The sequence below is a fragment of the Topomyia yanbarensis genome, chromosome 1 (assembly GCF_030247195.1).
Source record: "Topomyia yanbarensis strain Yona2022 chromosome 1, ASM3024719v1, whole genome shotgun sequence".
NCBI lineage: Eukaryota > Metazoa > Arthropoda > Insecta > Diptera > Culicidae > Topomyia > Topomyia yanbarensis.
The window spans coordinates 21,716,969-21,736,531 of record NC_080670.1 but is presented as its reverse complement, the minus strand read 5'-3'; the positions used below and the strand labels follow the sequence as shown (position 1 = coordinate 21,736,531).

General features: G+C 40.2%; 3 protein-coding genes across 6 annotated transcripts in view; 1 reads left to right on the top strand and 2 right to left on the bottom strand.

Annotated features, from left to right (window-relative positions):
* LOC131677074 (retinal dehydrogenase 2-like) overlaps positions 1–17,452 on the bottom strand; it is a 29,088-nt gene extending 11,636 nt beyond the window's left edge. Inside the window, exon 1 of the mRNA XM_058956638.1 lies at positions 17,148–17,452. Coding sequence (XP_058812621.1) covers positions 17,148–17,183 — 36 coding nt within the window. The 5' untranslated portion in view covers positions 17,184–17,452. The remainder of the gene's footprint in view (positions 1–17,147) is intronic.
* LOC131677072 (RNA helicase aquarius) overlaps positions 1–19,563 on the top strand; it is a 323,960-nt gene that overhangs the window by 100,951 nt on the left and 203,446 nt on the right. The gene's annotated exons all lie outside the window — the stretch shown is intronic.
* Positions 1–19,563, bottom strand: part of LOC131677075 (probable G-protein coupled receptor Mth-like 5) — a 219,638-nt gene that overhangs the window by 98,759 nt on the left and 101,316 nt on the right. The window lies entirely within an intron of this gene.

The following is a 19,563-nucleotide window of genomic DNA, read 5'->3' as shown; positions in this document are numbered from 1 at the left end:
TTGGACGATTTTCTAACAAATGTAATTTTCTAAATTATATTTGTACATTGGAGACAATACATACATTATCTTGTTTTATTGATGACCATTCCAAAACTTGTTATGTTATCTGTGAATATTTACGGCTTTCTCAGTCAATTTAGCTTGAGCAAACGAATTGTTTTTAAAACTGCCCGACGTTTCGACCGTATTTGGCGGCCTTTTTCAAAGGAAACTAAAATAATCGTTAATTATGAGTGAACAGGTAAAGCATAGTAAAAACATATATGAAAAAGTACAAAACAAAAACAAAATTGCAGTTCTGTGTCGTTTTTGTCGTAGTCGCTGATTGCCAACGGTGGCAGGTTGGGTGTTTTTGCACTGGCCGAAATGGTTGTGGAGATGACGATTTTGTGCTGAAAAAACACTTTCAGTTTATCAACTATGAACAAAAGTGAAAAAAAAATTGTTTCGGAAGTGCTACTTTATACTAAAGAAAAGTGTGTATCGTTAACATTCCTCGATGACTCTTTGTTCCTCATCTACAAGTTTTACCGCTGGTTTGAAAAGGTGAGGAGGGAGGGAGGTGAGGGTTTTTCATCGAAAATTTATGACTATTACAAACGGTAAACAATTTACGAAACTGATAGAAATCTTAGCAGGCGATTCAGTTAAATAAGACTTATAGTTTCTTATAATGTTTTATAAAAAGCACCAAAATTATGTAAAAACTACAATTTTTAAATTGCTCTCAAACCAACGGTCGGACGCGGTCGGATGAGTATCCACCTGCGATGGACTGACAATAGCCGATAGTTTCGAATGCTTTCAACCTTTTATCTTAATTTGATTTAATTTGACAACTTTTTCAAGTGCGTCATAGTACTAAAATCATAAAACAAACATTTACCTTTATTTGTCAAAACAAAATAGTTTGATTTTTTTTTAAATTTCGATATATCCAGCAATAGAGTAGTTAGAATAGGTCATTAACAGGCGGACTCAGAGCGCAATATTGGAGAGTGAGAAAGAAGCGCAAGCGACGTATCTAGAAGGTAGGGACTCTTTAAAACGGGAGATCAAGCTTAGCAAGCCAATTGCCATTAGTAGCTGTGCAACGCCAATCCCTGGGGCGCGTACTGAGTCGTCATGACGAAGACGAGGGTCCGTCGACACCGGCTGAAATATGTCCGGGTAAGCTAAAGATAATCGTTGAGGGTCTCTTCCCAAATCACGATTCAACTACCTGGTCACCGACACTGTACGGCGAAGAAGAAGGAGGCAAGTGACTAACGACGAGCTCAAAGACGCGTCGATGTGACTAAAATCAAAGAAAACCCCCTGTCCGGATGGAATACCAACCGTGGCGCTGAAAGCTGCGATCCTGGCATATCCGGACATGTTCAGGATGCTACTGCTGAAGTCTTTAGACGATGGTAATCCCCGAAATGAGGAAGGTGCAGAATCTGATGTTGCTGCCAAAGTCAGGGAAGTCACCGGGCCATCCAGCCCCGAATAGACCAATGCCGCAGCGTGGCATAAAAGAATGAGCCAGATCCTGAAGAGCTACTTCCAGAGTAGAGCACTGCTGTACCAGACGAACAAAAGGGCAGAAGACACTGCGAGTCGCAGCGGGCGTTACTCAGGGCTCCATTCTCTGTCCAACACTTTGGAATGGGATGTACGATGCAGTGATAATATAAATTCGTGAATATAATGAATCATGCAATTCACGAATTCATTCGTCGTTTTCTGCAACGTAGTGTTTTGGTGCATTGTAAATAGTAAGTTTCGTTCATTTTATGAACAAGAATGGCCGTATGGTGAACGAAAGCTTTCGTAAATTTTACACATTTAATGTACACTGCACGAATGTTATCGTTGCTAACGACATTATTTTTCGTGAATGAAATGAAATGTTTTGTTTATTTTAATAAACATTTGTGAACGATTTCGTTGGTCGCACGAAATCTTTTCGTTTATCTTAGAAAAGTTTTCGTATTTATTAGCCTCTTATTGTTTTCAGTCGATCTTTTGCGATCGAAGTTTGACAATATCGTTTTTTTTTATTTAAAAAAATCGATGTGGCCAAATCGATTTTACTGTAGTACGAAGAAATGGCCGCTTGATGAACGAAAGTTTTCGTAAATTTTACTTATTTAGTTTACGTTGCATGAAAATTATCGACATTATTTTTCGTGAAAGAAACGAAATGTTTCGTTTATTTTAATAAACGTTTATGTATATTACAAACGATTTCGTTGGTCGCATTCAATCTTTTAGGATCGATGTTTGACAGCACCGATATTGCTCCGGCAGAGAAAAACTCAAAATTATTCATAAAAAATCAACGAGACGGCTCAACTGATTCTGTACTGCTCCAGATTCTGAATCAACTGGAAGCGAAAGAGGTTCAGGAAATCTGCCTGCAACCGGCGGACACGGATACGACTACTAAATAGTCAGACAATAACAATTATCTGACGTATAGCAACAATTGCTCCATATTGCTCTTTTGATGTGGACGGTTTGACGAATGGTGCTCGTAAATATTATAAAGATATTCGTATATAACAGCGAACGACTCGTTTGCTGAATGAAGCTGTTTCGTAATAAGCCAACGAAAGTCATTTCGCGGTTTTCACGAAAAACTCGCAATATAAAGTAAAAGTGTTTCGAAAGAACTACGAACGATTCATCATATGTAGGAAAAATTCGTATATTTTATGAAAGTTGTTTGTACGAAATTAATTCCTAGCGATTTACGAATATATTCTATCAGTGTGGGGTCTTGACACTGCGGCTACCCAGGAAAGTGAAAATCGTTGGTTTCGTGGACGATGTATCACTAACGGTGAGACACTTGAAGAAATGGAGGTGTCACGGACACAATCTATGCGATCGAGAGCTGGATGAACAGGTCAAGCTGCAAATGGCTCACTACAAGACGGATTTGTTGTTGGACAGCAACTGCAAAGCGGTTCAGCGGATACAGATCACCATCGAAGGGCATGTGAATGCATCGAAGCGTGCACTGAAACAATTGGGAGTGATAATCGACGACTGATTGAGCTTTAACAACCACGTTGATTACACATGCGAAATGTCGGGTTTTTATCTAGTGTTTCGTCATCGATACTGCGATATGGGGCTCCTGCTTGGGGTGCGGCGCTGAAAACCAAGTGAAACCGCGAAAAGCTGTACTGGACGCTTCGACTGCTGGTCGTATGAGTTGCGATTGCGTACCGGAGGCAGTATGCCTTGACGCCGAGATGATCCCCATCTGCATTACCCTGACGGAGGATATCAAGAGCTACAATCAATGAAACGTCAGAAACGTGAGGAAGATGATGAGTATCGATTCGATGGTGACGTAGCAGCAGGAATGGGATAATACGGAGAAAGGAAAGTGGACCTACCGGCTCATCCAAACCTGTCGACGTGGATCAATAGAAAGCACGGAGAGATGACCTTCCACCTGAAACAGCTCCTACCGAGCCACGGCTGCTTAAGGAGTATCTTCATCGGTGTGGGTACGCAACGTCAACACTGTGCCTGGAGTGTGTGAACATCGAGGAGACACCGGAGCGTCTTTGAATGTCCGAGTTTTGAAGTCTTTGAATGTCCGAGGAGAGTCTTTGAATGTCCGAGGTTTGAAGTGACGTGCAGGGAGCTACTTAAAACGGGAGGACCGGACATCAACCCGAATAATGTAGCCTACAGAATGACAAGCCTCGTAAAGACGTGTAACGCAGTAAACGGAGATATGATGTAGATCAGTGCTTCTCACCCTGGGGTCCGCGGGCCCCTAGGGGGCCGCGATGTCATTGCTGGGAGTCCGCAAAGAGAAATATATTTTCCGAGTGCATATTGAAATTTCAAATCTTGTTTCCTAACAAATTGAAAATAACATATTGATAGCATACAAAATTGATGTTTATCTGTGGGGGTCCGCAGCAACCCAGTGTGATATCTAAGGGGTCCGTGGTACGAAAAAGGTTGAGAACCGTTGATGTAGATCATGACCGTCTTACAGCGGAATGGACATCGAACAACGGTTTCGGGAGAGCAATCACCGCCAGGGAACTCTCCGCAGGTATAAGCTAGATCCACCGCCGAGGACTAGTCGAGTAGACTGCAACAGAGCAGCGAGTATGAGTCGTCGAAACGCCAGCGAACCGGACGTCACGCTCCACTCGGAATGAATAGCCAGAACGACCACGGCACCCCACCGGTTGTTCCGATAGAAAAATAGCGTATACTAAAGAAGAATCGATATTGGGAAAACTTTTTTCGCCAGGGAACTCTCCGTTAGCGTAAGCTAGATTCGCCGCCTAGACTGAGTAGACAGCGACGAAACACCACTAGTCGCGGGTCATCGGCGCACCAGTGCACCGGATACCCTGCTTCACCAGAATCGCCGAACTGACCTCGGCACCTAGCTGATTAGCTCGATCTCGGGAGAACTTCTCTCGCCGGGGAATTCTCTGTCGGAGTAGGTCAGGTCCATCGTCGGGGACCAGACCGAGTTGTTCGCGAACAAGTCGAGGACTGAATGGATCAAGGAAGTAGTGCTAAATGGCCCAAGAAGTGAACTAAATGGTTTAAAGGAGTTGCGGTGCTAAATGGCACCGGTTACGGAGCCAAAGGGCTCAAGAAGTTGTAGTACTGAAACCAAATAAGAATCGGTATCGGGAGAACTTCTTTCGTCTGGGACCTCTCCGTCAGCTTACAGTCAGATTCACCGCCGGGAACGAGACCGCGTAGACCGCGACGATACACCACCAGTCGCGCCGGAGCTCCAGCAAACCCCTACTTTACCGGAATCGCCGAACTGACCGCAGCACCTGGCTGGTTGGCTCGAACTTCTCTCGCCGGGGAACTTTTCGTCGGAGTAGGCTAGATCTAGCGTCGAAAACTAGACCGAGTAGTTCGCGAACCAGTCGGAAGCTCAACGAGGAAGTGGTACTGAATGGCACAAGGGAACTGAAGGGCTCAGTAAATTAGACAGTCTGAAGTTTGCCGCCCAGATTGTCCTCGTAGAGGAAGAGCATTTATTCTATACCAACAGCTAGCTTTCCTACCTTGACTACCCAAACCCGTTCCCTGAGTTGTTGGTTTCTGAACATTTTTTTCTCCTGCTCAGAATATTTTTGAACATTTTTTCAAATATATAAAAAAATTTCATATCCCCCCCCGAAAAATTTTCTTACTACGCCACTGGATTAGACGGTTCAGATTTCTCTTCCACATAGCTATTGGAGGACAGTTAATTGGCGGGTCACAATGTGACGCAGGTTTAAAAACCGGCAACTGGGTGTCCAAACGTGTGCTTTCTTTTGCTAACGGCCAGTTTTGGTGGGATTAGAGGAAGTTGGGTCTCAAATGTCTACATGTTATTCCGTTTCGAATCGTGGCGGAAAGCTACATTTTCTTATGATTGGACGCCGATTATGTGTGTGATAATCACATAAAAGACACTAATTCTTCGGTTAAAATTACAAACCAAATTCTGCAAACATCAGAGATGTGAACTTTTTCAAGTGCGATTTATATTATCAGTAAAACAATTACTCACTAATCTTTCCGGCTGACTAAACTGCTAATATGGCTGATTGTCCATCAAAAGCAATAAACCGATAGCTCTTCCAACATATGGCTTTTAGATAAACCCGTAGATATCTGCCACCCGGTTAATTTCTAACGCTCTGCATGCATATTATTAAGTAGATAACAGTTGAGTGATTTATCAACAGAAAATTCATGGGCTGCTGGAATCCAAAAGAGCCGTAGCACTGCCCAACAGAAGTTGAATTGAATTTATCTTCTTCGCAATCGGTGGTGATAAAACCCAAAAAATATGCGGTCGCGTCATGAAAGCGTTTAAAAAAATTATAAAATTAAGTTATTAAGTCTACAAGATTTATGAAGCGGAGAAAACAGTGTGAAACACGCATGGCAAAGGGACGCGACCAATAACGCGCCGATATCAGTGACTTAACTCGTGAAAAATGTTAAGTAAGTTATTTTCCCCGCGGCTCAACTCACCCAAATCGCTGGGTCCGCCATTACAATGTGGTTGTTTCTTTTCTTCAAAAAAAAAACCTACTATGTCTCGGCTACCAACTCCGCGACCCGGCGACGAACGATGTCGTCAGGCCGCGTGGAGATCGTTGTCTTTTTGTTGTGGAATGTGCCCTTTGTGCGCGGCTGACGTTACTGCGATGTTTTATGGTTAATTGCCTGAACCCTTTCGGTCGCTGGGTTACTACCGGCTGCTTTTGGGTACCTACACCGCACCGGGACGAGCGAGATCCGATCGATGATGTTGGCGAATGGGGGGGGGGGGTCCTTGATTCATTTTTTGACCTGAACCACATTCTGGCATTCAAAAAATGAATTGCGACTGCAATGCATCGCATGGACAACGCGACGAGGCCCGTAGGGGCCGGAAAACTGGTACCTATCAGAACTTCATCGCATCGCATCGCCAACGCGAGGAGCCGGACTTATGCAACAGTAGTAAGCTTTGCCAGACGGAACTAGGACAGTCCTGGAGGGTGTAATATAAATTTCAATTTTCAGTCGTGTAATTAAAGGGATCGGCATCTTGGAGTGTTTAATATTTTTCAGATGAAAGCATTCACTTATCTACTTTTTTAAGTTTTTTTACCTCATTTTTTTAAATTCTTGGTTTGATATTCAATTACAAGTATTATTTTAACTTATACCTAAATATTTCAGATTTTTTAAACGTGGGAGCAAAAATGTGAAGTTTTTAATATCATTGGAGATCCCAAACTAATATATGTATACTCAAATAGATATGCCATAATGAATTTAATGCTTACAAAAGGATGTCATACTATTAATTACTAAATTTTAAGGAAAAAATAGAAAAAAAATTTTTATTAAAGGGCGAACACGAAATTATTGCGACACATTCAACAGGGCATATATTTTTCACCATTGAGTAAAAATCAACCAAATTTTGCACACTTTCTCATTGATGTGTATTGTTTACATGCTGTCAAACTCGAATTCGTGTTTTTCTATTCAACGAAAATAGAGGTGAACCAACGCGAGTCGAGAGAACAAATTCTTTCCAAACACCTGGAATTTCCTGACCTGTCGCATCGGCAGTTGGGAAAAATGTTGAACATTCACCATTCAACCGTCTCCAGAGTGTTGAAGCGGTTCCAGGAGCGGTTGACGTTGGACCACGGCAAAGGAGCTGGAAGAAAATCGGGACCGGAGAACAAAAAGACGCAGGGAAAGGTGAAGCGGATGATTAAAGCAAATCCCAACGTCTCAAGCCGTGATTTGGCTAAAAAGATCGGCATGTCGCAGAGCTACGTCCAGAATGCAAAGAAGAGAGCTAGACTACATACATACAAGGTACAGAACTTCCCAAACCGCGATGAGCGGCAACAATCGACGGCTAAAACTCGGGCACGGAAGCTCTACGAGAAGATGCTGACAAAATATAGCTGCTGTGTGATGGACGACGAAACGTATATAAAAGCCGATTTTAAGCAAATTCCGGGGTTGGAGTTTTTCACCGGCAAGAGCAAGTTCTATGTGGACGTCAAATTTAAGAAGAAAATGTCGAAGTTCGCCTCCAAATATCTCATTTGGCAGGCCATCTGCTCTTGCGGACTGAGGAGTGAGCCTTTCGTGACAAAGGGCACAGTAAATGGCGAGATCTACAAATCTGAGTGCCTCGAGAAGCGCCTTTTGCCGTTATTGCAGCAGCTTCGCTATTTTGGCCAGATTTGGCATCATGTCACTATTCTAAAAGTGTCCTGGAATGGTATGAGGCCAATTCTGTCCATTTTGTTCCAAAGGACATTAATCCGCCAAACTGTCCGGAACTGCGCTCGGTGGAGCAGTACTGGACAATGATGAAGCGGGAACTTCGGAAGAGCAAGAAGACAGTCAAAGACGAGAAGGACATGTTAAGAAAATGAAAAAAAAACTGAGAAACTGGTACCGGATGACACTGTAAAGACTTTGATGGAGGTCATCAAGCGAAAATGCGTTCAATTTTACACTCAAGACTCCATCGATTAACTTTTCTTTTGATTTTTGAAGTAAATATATGTATAAAACTACCCTAAAGTTTTGGTTTGATTTTAAACATTATAAGAAAATTGGCATGACATTTTCGGTGTCGCAATAATTTCGTGTTCGCCCTTTATCGCGGTATGAAAACACATTTCAGAATTCTATTCCGCAAACATTATGTGAATTTACTCAAAAATGATTTAACTATTTCTCAAAAATTAATATGGGAGTTCACTGCGAGAAAACTTTCCCAAAGTTTAGATATTTGCCTCTTGTGTTAGGCGTTGCGTTGCGGATTATTGAGCAAAAGTACACCAGATATAGATTACGCAGTTCACTTATGCTCGAAAATGTAAAAGATGCCAACTTCGGCCTTCAAACTGCCCAAATAATAACAAATGAATGCTTTGGTTGGCGAAGGAATTTATGTTTCCTCTGCACTCAAGCATTCGATGCTGCATGAAATTTCAGTCAGTTGAAAAGTTAATGAATGAGGGAGACGATGAATCTGAATGTTGGTTTCGGTAAATTCAAGCAGAAATAGGTAACTGATTTTGAAATTTCGCAGCACTGGTTGTGGTCAAATTCAATATTACAATATTACTCTAGCCCCTTGGCTCCTCGACTGCGCCTGTTCGCTGTGTGGGTGTTTTTTCCTATCCACATAGAGCTTGCTGCGTCACCGGTCCACTGGTGACTGCCGTCGCCAAATTCGGAATCAGTGAACGTGAACCGATCCAGAGATACCGAAAACTTAACCCGCATTTCTTCGCAGCCACCCTCGCAGGATTTTTAACCGACGCGAAACTTCTTGTTGGCATTGTTAACTTAGTGCTGCGCTGGAGCCCCGACCGACTTAGTATCACTGCCATTAGCTCCCAGCTGCTCTTGGGCTCGTTGACCACTCTGCATCCATTGCATACGTCAGGTCAGGTCGCTATTCAAGCCTCGCTGAGTAGAAAGGCGACCCCGGAACCGTCGCTAACTTCGGAACCCGTCGAGACGTGAAGCGATCCGGAGATGCCAAAAAACGATCGCATTCCTTCACCGACTTGAATCTACCAGTTTGCGTTTGCTAACTTACTGCTCGTTTCTCCGTTTTCGATGAAATGTCGACCGGATTAGTGTGGCTGTCGGTAGTACCCAGCTTTCCTTGAGCCCATTGCCTCCTTTGTATACGTTGAGCCAGCTTGCCGGGAAACCCCAAGTACGTAATTGATCCACATACGACCGTCGGCCATCCTGAACCCGTCGGGACGTGAACCGGTCTGGAGGAGCCAAAAGACCTATCTCGCGTCTCTTCACGGCCATACTCGCAGGGTTTATAAGTGACTTGAACCACTCGTGCATATCACACATATTTTGCTAGTTGGTATTGCCCGCTTGCTGCTTTATTAGTCACTTTCGCTGAAGTTCCAACAATATTAGTATAACTACTCTGCTGACGGCATTCCATGTGCTCTCGTCTCGACACATCTCTGCCACAATATTCTCTACGCTAAGCGAAGGAATCTCCCTTCGCGCATCTGCGAATCTAGGACAGACGAGGGCCACGTGGTCCGGTGTTTCCTTGACGTTTATGCACGCCGGACAAAAAGGTGATATAGCGTGTCCGAACCGATATACGTACTGTTCAAAACAACCATGGCCAGACAGGAACTGCGTCAGATAGGTTACTTCACCATGCCTCCTATTTACCCTTCGGCTGAAATTTCGATTTTGAAATAAACGTTGTACAATTCATAATATTTATTAACCTTATTTAAAAAAAAATCAGTTTTGGTGGTCAATTTTGGTTAAGAATTAATTGAAATTAATTTAAAATTTCTCAACAAGTTTAAAATTTTCGGGTGGGAGGGGTGTCTGGACCTCCAGGACCATTGGATCTGCCACTGTAGAACGATCAGTACCAAACCGATTGAAAGTTCAGTAGAAATTGTAGAATACTGTCAAATATTCAAAGTGTTCATATTACCAAAGGCCCGACCAGAATACTCCGTTAGTGGCGCAGCAACACAATTTAAAAAATTTTGAGGCCGTCGAGGCAACATAGCCTTATAGCATCCTTATATCTATTGGCATTTTCATTTTTTTAAAGTGCACTACGCAGGTGTGGGTGTTGTCGATGCTACACTCCTTCAAACTTAGATGTAATGAGTCCATGTCTTTTTTTGCACTACACTGATGTAAAATCACGAAAAAACGAAAACGCTGTATGATTGAATAGTTTTCTCTAAATCGCGGCTTGTCGCTCCGTCAATGACGAAACTGTTAGTTTGTGTCTTAAATCTGCTTAGGAATGTTACCAGAATAGCATGCTGTTTTCCGACACTCATTGAACATTGAATAAATACTGAAGAGCATCCGAAAATATTCGATTATGTAACTGTAAGACCCGCTGCAGGAATGTTGTCATGCTTTACATAGTGTAATCTATGCCAGTAAGCACCGATTATTGTTTGGATCGGCCAGGCTGGGAAACAGGCTCTCGTCTACCACCCAGCAGGGTACAGCATGCGAAACATGTTTGGTTAATTTCGCCATGTTCTGCATGATCCGTGTTGTGTATTGTACTTTGGCTCACTGCAATTGTGACAAGAATCATGTTAACATTGTTGAATCGTGGGAACTTTTTGATTTTAAGTATTCGAAGAAATTGTAACTGATTTATGAACGGATGATGATTGTTTGTTCCTAGAGATTTATTCAGCTCACCTGGGTTCGACTCTCAACCCCACAAATAGGGATAGAAAATTTTCTGAATAAACCCACTTAAAACAGCTGTCTTTCGATTAATTCCTCTATCTCAGTAAGTCCAGCCGGAAAATTAATCAGAGTTTAAGCTGGTTCTCGCTAGTATTCCGGCTCCAATGACAATTGAGTTCAATTAGAAAAGGTTGTGTCACTCCCGGTCAAACCATTCGAAATTTGATTCGGAATCCTGAATGGAGTCAATATGGATTCCAAATCAAATGCATCAACCGATTCTGAGTCAGAATCGGTTGTTGCATTTGATTTGGAATCCATAATGACTCCATTCAGAAATCCGAACCGGTTCCGGAATGAGTTTAACTGGGCTAGAGCAGAAATACTAACTAGAATAAGCCAGAATTCCGGTTCATTTTCTGATTGAACTTTACTGGTATACAGTGGAATTAAACGAAATACTTAATAGGATTGATCGTCACATTCCACTAAATAGCTCAAAGTTTTGTTTTGAATATTCATCGATAAATGATATCTGGGTGGAAGAATTCATTAAGTCGGTAATAATAGAATTTCCCGATTAAAGCCTTTCTGTGATTTTGCAAAGTATGCAAAGTGAACAGCAAAGGGAAAAATAAATAGTAAAGAGAAAAGAGAAAAAAATGTAGGGGGTGGAGATAGCGTAGTTGGTAAATCGATTGCCTTGTACGTAGATCACCTGGGTTCAATTCCCAACCCCGCACATAGGGTTAGAGATTTTTCTAAACAGATTTCTTTAACCCGCCAAGAGGCGAATGACCCTAAGGTTAAAACCTCTATAATCAAAAAAAAGAAAAAATGTAAAGGGAAAAAACATAAGAGTGACAAGTAAAGAGTAGAGCAAAGTGTAAAGAGAAAAGCGTAAAGAGTAAAGAGTGTAAGGAGAGTAACGACATTAAAAATAATAAATAAAGTAAAAAGAGTAAAAAGTGCATAAAGTAAAAAAAAAAAAAAGCATATAGGAGAGTAAAGAGAGTGATACTAGCGTAGAAAAAGTGAGAATATAAAGAAATAAGGAGTAAAGGGAAAAGAATGTAAGGATAGTGAAGGTAGTAAAGACAGTAAAAAGAGTTAAGAGGATGAGATAAGAGAACAAAGAGTGTAAAGTGAGTAAAGAGAGCTAAGAGAGTAGAGGGGGCAAACGGAGTAAAAAGAGCAGATACTCCACAATGGAGGGAGAGCGACAATTGAATTGAGCAAATAAAGTGAGAAAAGTGTACGTAATAAAGACATTGAAGGGAGTGCAAAGAGTAATGTGAGCAGGATAATGCATATATGGAGTAAATAGAGAATAAAGAGCAAAGAGAGAAATGAGATCAAAGGGAGAAAAAAGGGCAAAAAGAGAAAACAGTGGAGCAAAACTAAAGAAAATAAGAGCGTTGGGAATAAACATAGTAAACTGAGAATAATAAGTAGAGAAAGTAAACAAAGTAAAGGGAGTGAAGAACACCGGTGATGGCGAAAATATCGAAGTGCTTGATCAGTTCGTATATTTGGGTTCAATTGTGACTTCCGACAATGGCACCAGGAAAGAAACTCGGAGACGTATTCTGGTAGTTAGTAATGCCAACACAATTCGACTAAGGAATTTTCACTGAGCCGCGTAATCAGCTAACATAATATTTGATGTCAAAACCAAGTGATATTGTTTATTGTTTTTCAGTCATTTTTCTTCTAACAAATGACTCTTTTAGGTTTCAGCAAAAAAAATTGTTTGCTGAAATCCAAACAGTTCAGATCTAGGCAATACATTACAAAGCTGAGATTTAGCAGGAAAAATTAAAAAAAATTAAAAACTATAAGCTATGAGAAAATTTAGTCTTACAAAAGACGACACCGCACGAAGTGAACCATCTACACAACGCTCATTAGACCTGTTCTCCTCAACTGATACGGAACTGGGAATACGCTGGCGGATCTCCATCGGCCCCATAGCGTTTTCAAGTTAATGTTGCTTCGAACTATCTACGGCGAGGTGCAAGTGGAAGACGATGCATATACATCATGAATTGCAACAGCTGCTTGAAGAACGCACAGGCTGCTACGGACTGGGCATGTCGTCAGAATAGTGAACGGCATCCCGGTGAAAATGGTTCTAGACACAAATCCGACAAAGACAAGAAAGGTACGCAGCTCACGAAGAGTAGCTCGACCAAATTGAAGAAGACCTGAGGAGCATTCGTGTACCACGGCTTGAAGAGAGGAGAGAGCATAATGAAAGTTAAAACAATAAAGAGAGAAAAAAGAACGAAGAAACTTGACAGTAAAATAGGTTAAGAGATTTCAAAGCATAAACAAATATATTGTAAAGAGTGAAAAGAAATAAACGAGTAAAAGAGATTGAGAAAAGTTGAAAGAGGGAATAAAATAAGATACTGAACAGAGTGAAGGAAGTAAAATGTAAAGAAAAAAGAGCGATGGCTGCACCAAACATTTTTTTTGCTAATGAATTTTATCCAGCTGCGCCAACGAAAAAGTAGCATGATATACAATTTATAATTTTAGTTGAGTAATCTTCCCCGCCGGTGGTCCAGACAACAACAAAAATTAAGTAGTTTTCACAATTAAAGGAATCGCATCAGGACCCCAAACAAGCAGCTTACAGTCAGACTAATGAAGCTGTGACATAAATCAATAAACCTACTACAAAAGACCGGCCGAAAATGCTATAATTCACGATTGCTATTGGAACGCTTGATTCAAGTCGACCAACATTTTATAACAGGTAATCAGTTGAAAAAAGATTAAGCGTGTAAAAAAAATTTCAACAAAAATTGATTACTATTATCATACAACGTCGAATGAGCACCGCACCCTGATTCAGTGTTTTCCACCGATAAGTGAAGAAAGCGCACGACTTATGACAACGGACGGTCGGAAGATAAATTGAAAAGGTCCTCACTCCTTCCGAAAACGTCACGTAATGAACACAAGCGTGTTTTTCGGTCACCAGGCGATTATTCTTCCGAAGTTGCAAAATGCGGTATCCCATCAATTTCCGCCACGAGTCGCGCAGGCACGTCTCTCAGGGAGGAATCTTTGCGAGCAACTGACAGCGTGAAAAATTAAGAAATTATGTTTAGCGTTAATTTCTTTACAGGTCGTCCTACCCGAAAAAACAACATTGAGCTGCAGTTATTCGTGAGTCATACAATCCTACCGGCATGCATACCTACAGCGAACCGGTTGGCTTTCATCATCATTATTTATAGCTAGGTTTATTTCGTTGTATCTTGCAAGGAGGAGGATCCTGTTATGCGAGAATTGAGTGCAGTACGGTACGTGGGAAAGTGAAGGATTGTGACCCAAGGTGAGTGCGTGCTGCTTCAGACAGAACTTTCACTGGCATTTGAACTGAGGAAACTCAAGGCGTCGCGCTCCATTTTTTAGTCCAGGGGAAAATGTATATAGGTACACGTTAGGTTTGCGACAATATTGAACAGGATTTAGCACATTTTATTATTATCTTGATCTAAAATTAGATGAAGAGATTAACATGTGGCAGCAGTTTCCGCTGTAAGCACTGGACCTTTTGAGTGTCAGTAGTCATGCCCAATTGTTCTATTATTAAACTTAAAACCTGAGTCAATACACAAATGATAAAAATACGCAAGTGAATGATTGTTTCCGAATGCTTATCAATCAATGAACGAAATGTACGAACAAGGAAGCGAAGCCATGAATGGTACGATTTTGATAACACAAAGTCTCCGTGATTACTTGAGGTAACAACTGTCTCAGACTCAGTGGCACACTATTTTATTGTTCTACAGAGTCTACAGACACCAGTTTGCATTCACATCAATAACGATATACTTATCTAGTTTTAAAAATAGTCGGACCCAGTTACACCATTTAGAAAATTAACCAGAATTATATAACAATATAATTCGTAGTATACAAAGAGAGCCAGCTAAATCTAACCTACATACACTATGCATAACACTCATACTGCCTATTGCTCTTTACAACAATGAGACATCAGTGTTGAAGGAAACTGACTGTCGAGTGCTCAGTGTGTTTGAGAGAAGAGTTCTACGTTCAATACTCGGTGGCATAGTAGAAAATGGAGAATGGCGCAGACGTTTTAATCATGAGCTATACCAAGTATACGAACATGCTGTCATCGGAAGGTTCATAATACACTGCAGACTACAGTAAGCTGGACATGTAGCGCAAACGCCGGAAGAGAGACCAACTAAAGTCTGCAGAGTACCTGAAAAAAATGTGCGACTGTGTGCAATCGTGAAAGGTGCGCGTTCAATGGTGGGCGTTCTAGGGGACAGGAAAATGGCGGCCCAAGATCGAGTAGGAAACCCGAAGTATAATCGTTGATTTGGTATACCCGAATTATTCAACCACGGTGATAATAATGGTATAAGTGTAATTACATTCAGGAGAAGCTTTCAATAAAAAAGTTTTTCTAACAACTTTAACCCTCAAAAAGGCAAATCAAAATTGTGACTTCAAGAAGAATCGATCATAAGACCCAATGAAATCAAAAGCCTCTTTTTGTCGTTTTAACAGTGAGAGAATCGAAAACCCAAAAACGTTTGATCATTTATATTTCAAATTACAAGTCAATTTGAAATCCATATTCTTAGTGAATATGATTTCAAATATCAGCCTGCTTTTTTCATCTCGTACAAACCAGAAACTAAAAAGCGCACCGCTTATTGACAGCACACAAACGAACTAGTACTATGGTGAAAAAACAGTTGCCATCAAAACAATATCCCACGGTATTTCCAAACCGACAGCTACCATACCTAAGAAGGAAACAAAAAAAGCTTTCTAAATGTAACAAAATAAAATTTCAGAATGATTTTAATTGATTTTCTAAAAGAATGTAAATACGTCCTCGTTTGACACTATCGATCTTCTTTGACAGTGAATTTAGCCACACGGGTTAGTATTTTTGACAGTTATCCCAGCAGAAGGATAGGGACCAAGGTAGTTCCACAGAGAACAGACATCCATGATCGAACAAAAATATTTAAAAAACGTGTGTAAACATTTGAATTAATATACGAAAAACACTAGCGCCGCCACACCATCCTATCCCAACTATCCGTCAAATCGATTCCGGAACCGGTTCGAAATCCTGGATGGATTCTGCATGGAATCTAGCTCAAAGAAAACAACCGATTCCGACTCTATCGGTTGACGCATTTGAGCTGGAATTCATGCTGGAAGTCCGAATCGGTTCCGGACTAGTTTGACTGGGTAGAGGAATAACCGCCGTCAATTCTGTCGCACTCAGTCACAAAAAAACATGACGACAGTAGCGCACCTGGTTTAGATATCCAAACTACCTTCGAAACCGTTAGAGATTTTACACAAGTTGAATGCTGAAGATGGACGTCTGTTCTCTGTGGAAGTTCTATGGAAGGTGTGGTTGTGATAACTTAATTTAAAAAAAAAATTTTTGTTTGTTATTTTGCGTACGAATAAGATAAAAAAGAGTTCGATTACGTATCTTTAACGTCAGCTGCATCGGAAAAAATCAATTTCGCAAAATAATTTTTGTTTTAGATTTTATTAAAAAATATGCCATTTTCTTCTATGTTTTTTAAAGTTCGAAATCGGACCCTATATGAACAAATATTGATAATAATCCGAATATTCACCATATGTTTCGAAAATATCGATTCTGTAGAATTCAAATGGGTTGAAGTATTCGAGCTGTCTTGTCCATGTTTATATTGACAACATTTTGTCTCGTGTAGGGCCCATTTTAGAGCAGCAATCTGCAATCTTTGCCCAACGCATTGACTGAAATGCAGGCATGCAAAAGTGGCACTTGATTCGATTTTCGTGGTACACAAACGCTTTTAGTACATTTTTATTTTGTACTAGTTCTTACCTAGTAAGTTCAGGAGGAAAATGAACTGAACCATCGATTGTAGACGTAATAATTAATAAAATAGTGCGGTCCCCTTGCTATTACGGTCGAAGTAGATTAATTACCCTATATCGGTTTGCTGAAAAATGGTGTAAACAAGTTCACTGGGTTTAAGCCCAATATTTGAGAAGGACATTCTCTTTGGTCAAACCAACCCCCCACCATAAAACAAGACCACTCAAGCGTCACCTGTTGCTTTTCAACCTGTAATGCTAGCAAAGGTCTGCTTAATTCAGATTATAAACGGCAATGCCGCTTCTATCTATTCTTACTGATTATATTGGACATAATGGTTACTGTTACCATGCTAACGCGAATTCGCTTCTAAATATGTACATGGACGATATGTTATCAGCAGTAATATTTTATGGGTATAAACAGTCATTGCGATTTGCGTTCCAGTTTTTTAAACTATTTGTTCGAACGTCCACTATAAATTGTATCCACTTACCTTAGTGTACTTGATCTCTTGATTCGGGTTTGCCATTTCAAATGGATCACTTATTGACAAAATGTACGCAGAATTTACAATAACACTGTTTCGACCGAACCGGTTCAGTGGACGCCAATTACTGTTTATTTTTAGCCGAAACTCGTTCCTTTACCGGGGTGTGACCGGCAATGCTTCCAATGTGTATGTTTCTGTTCTACTTGATATCTCTGCCTGTTATGAAATTAATATATTGACAATCGCTGTGTGCTGAATGAACTTGAAACATTGGTTGGTGAATTCGCTTGATAAGAATATGACACAGCTCACCACAACCATAGCTGGGTGAGATTCGACAGATGAAGTTTTGAGTATACGCGTGTGGCATTTGGCTACAGGTGCCGGTCGATTGTTAAGCAGTGTGCGTGTGTCTTTTTGCGGCGCCGCGAATTTTTTACTGTTCGCAGCACGAATCGAAGAATGTATGACAAGATTATGGATTCTTTTTACTGACTAGCAAATTTACCAAACTTATTCAGGAGTGAACTGATTTTCTAATCTATAATTTGGTAAAACTCTCCGTTTTTTTCATATTTTTTGATAGCGCATGTTCTTACGAGCACATGTATATAGTTCTTAAACCTCAACTAATCTATTCTGATTCTTAAATTAAAGAAAACTAAATTAAATTCAGCCTACTAAATTACTAAATTACGAACATGTTTTTTCGTTAACCGGGACATCACCCACAGAGCATAATCTGGTACTTCTGCAATCCGCTGTCTGTTTGCAATTCCAAGTGTCATGTGCAAGCAATAGTAGATCTGATGAGGCAACTTCTAGATAATTCTAGACTCCATAGTTTGGGTATATTATTCTCTTGAAATGAAAAAAAAACTAAAAAAATAAATGCTTTTTAATAGTTTGGCTCTTAGAAATAGATAAAAGGACTGAGATATTAACGCACAGTATTAATCTGCACAAGAAAATGCAATAACCTGCATATATCTATTGCCTGCGAACATTATTTGTAACAAAATATTCTGCCGCCGTTCAAACTTTATTTAATAGGGTAAGTTGAATTTTTCTATAACAATAAAATTCAATATAAATGTCTCTTGATACTTCTACGCTGTTGTGCTATCTTATGACAAGCGCCATTTAGCACTATTCGAGAAAAACGATTTTTGAAGCATGAGATAGAACATCTTGAAATTTATAAATGTTAGAAGCTTTCCGAAGAAGGCAATCGATGCTTCTATCTTTTCTATAGTAATCTTTCAAGTTATGCGAAGATTGGTTGAAAATAAGCTTTTTAGCTTATAGCAACCCAAAAAGCTAGGATTGTTGTCTCTTTTTCATTGTCACAAGATAGCACAACTCGATCACTCGAGAAATTGGCGCTTGTCATAAACGTGTTTCGCTATATCTCAGTATCCCAGTAAAATTTTAAAAAATCTGAAAACGCCACATTGTAGAGGTCTTAAAATTAAGTATCATGGCACATCTAACTCAGTTTACCCCAAAATGGTGTTTGTCATAAGATAGCACAACAGCGACGATATAGAATATAACTTCTAATAAATTAACGTATAGTTAAAAATTAAAAAAAAACTGAAAAGCAAATATCAAAAACACTGGAAAATAACATTCAATTGATGAATTTCTTAATACATGCAATGAAAATTAAGCATGCATTAGATTTCTTAGAACAGCAAGACTTGCATTCTTCTGGTGGGATTCAAAATTGATTCCTCACGTTTGAGCTCACATTCGCGAAGAACTTCAATTGGCTGCGTCCACAAGACTGGGCTCACGAAGCGTTGCGGTGAATGATTATGCGCATGTGTGATTTTGCTATAGAACATCAAGTTTCGGTCTGAAGGTAGCGGGATAATAAAATCAAATAACTAAATGAAATGATTGTAACACACCCTATTCTCTTTCACTGGTTTAATTTTTAATGCGGAGTATATCCAAATTAATACAAAGGGCCTGACCATCAACACCGCTACCGGGTAAATCTACAATCTTGTCTTTTCAATGCACCTAGTAATTAGTTGTAGGTAAGGTATGACAATTTTCATACTAGTAAACAGTCGAACACTTTATCGCATGGCCAATAGACTGGCTCGTGATTGTATGGAACAAATAAAAAACGATTCTAATTAGCAAGCAGGACAACCATTTATCCACTAAAGCGAAAATTGGGTTACATTGGGCGCATTTGCGTGTTAAGGGGTTATACACAAAGTTGTGGCGAAAAAGTGAGCTAAGTTCGTGATTTTTTTTGAAGCGTTTTATGCAATTTTTTTTAAAGCGAAAGACAGTTCGTTGATAGCACTATCAAAGATAGAAAAAACAAGTTGAATTAAAAAAAAATTAAGGTTGTCGGCGTTATGGCCCATCCCCCGAAGCGTGTCTTTTGGCAGAGGTT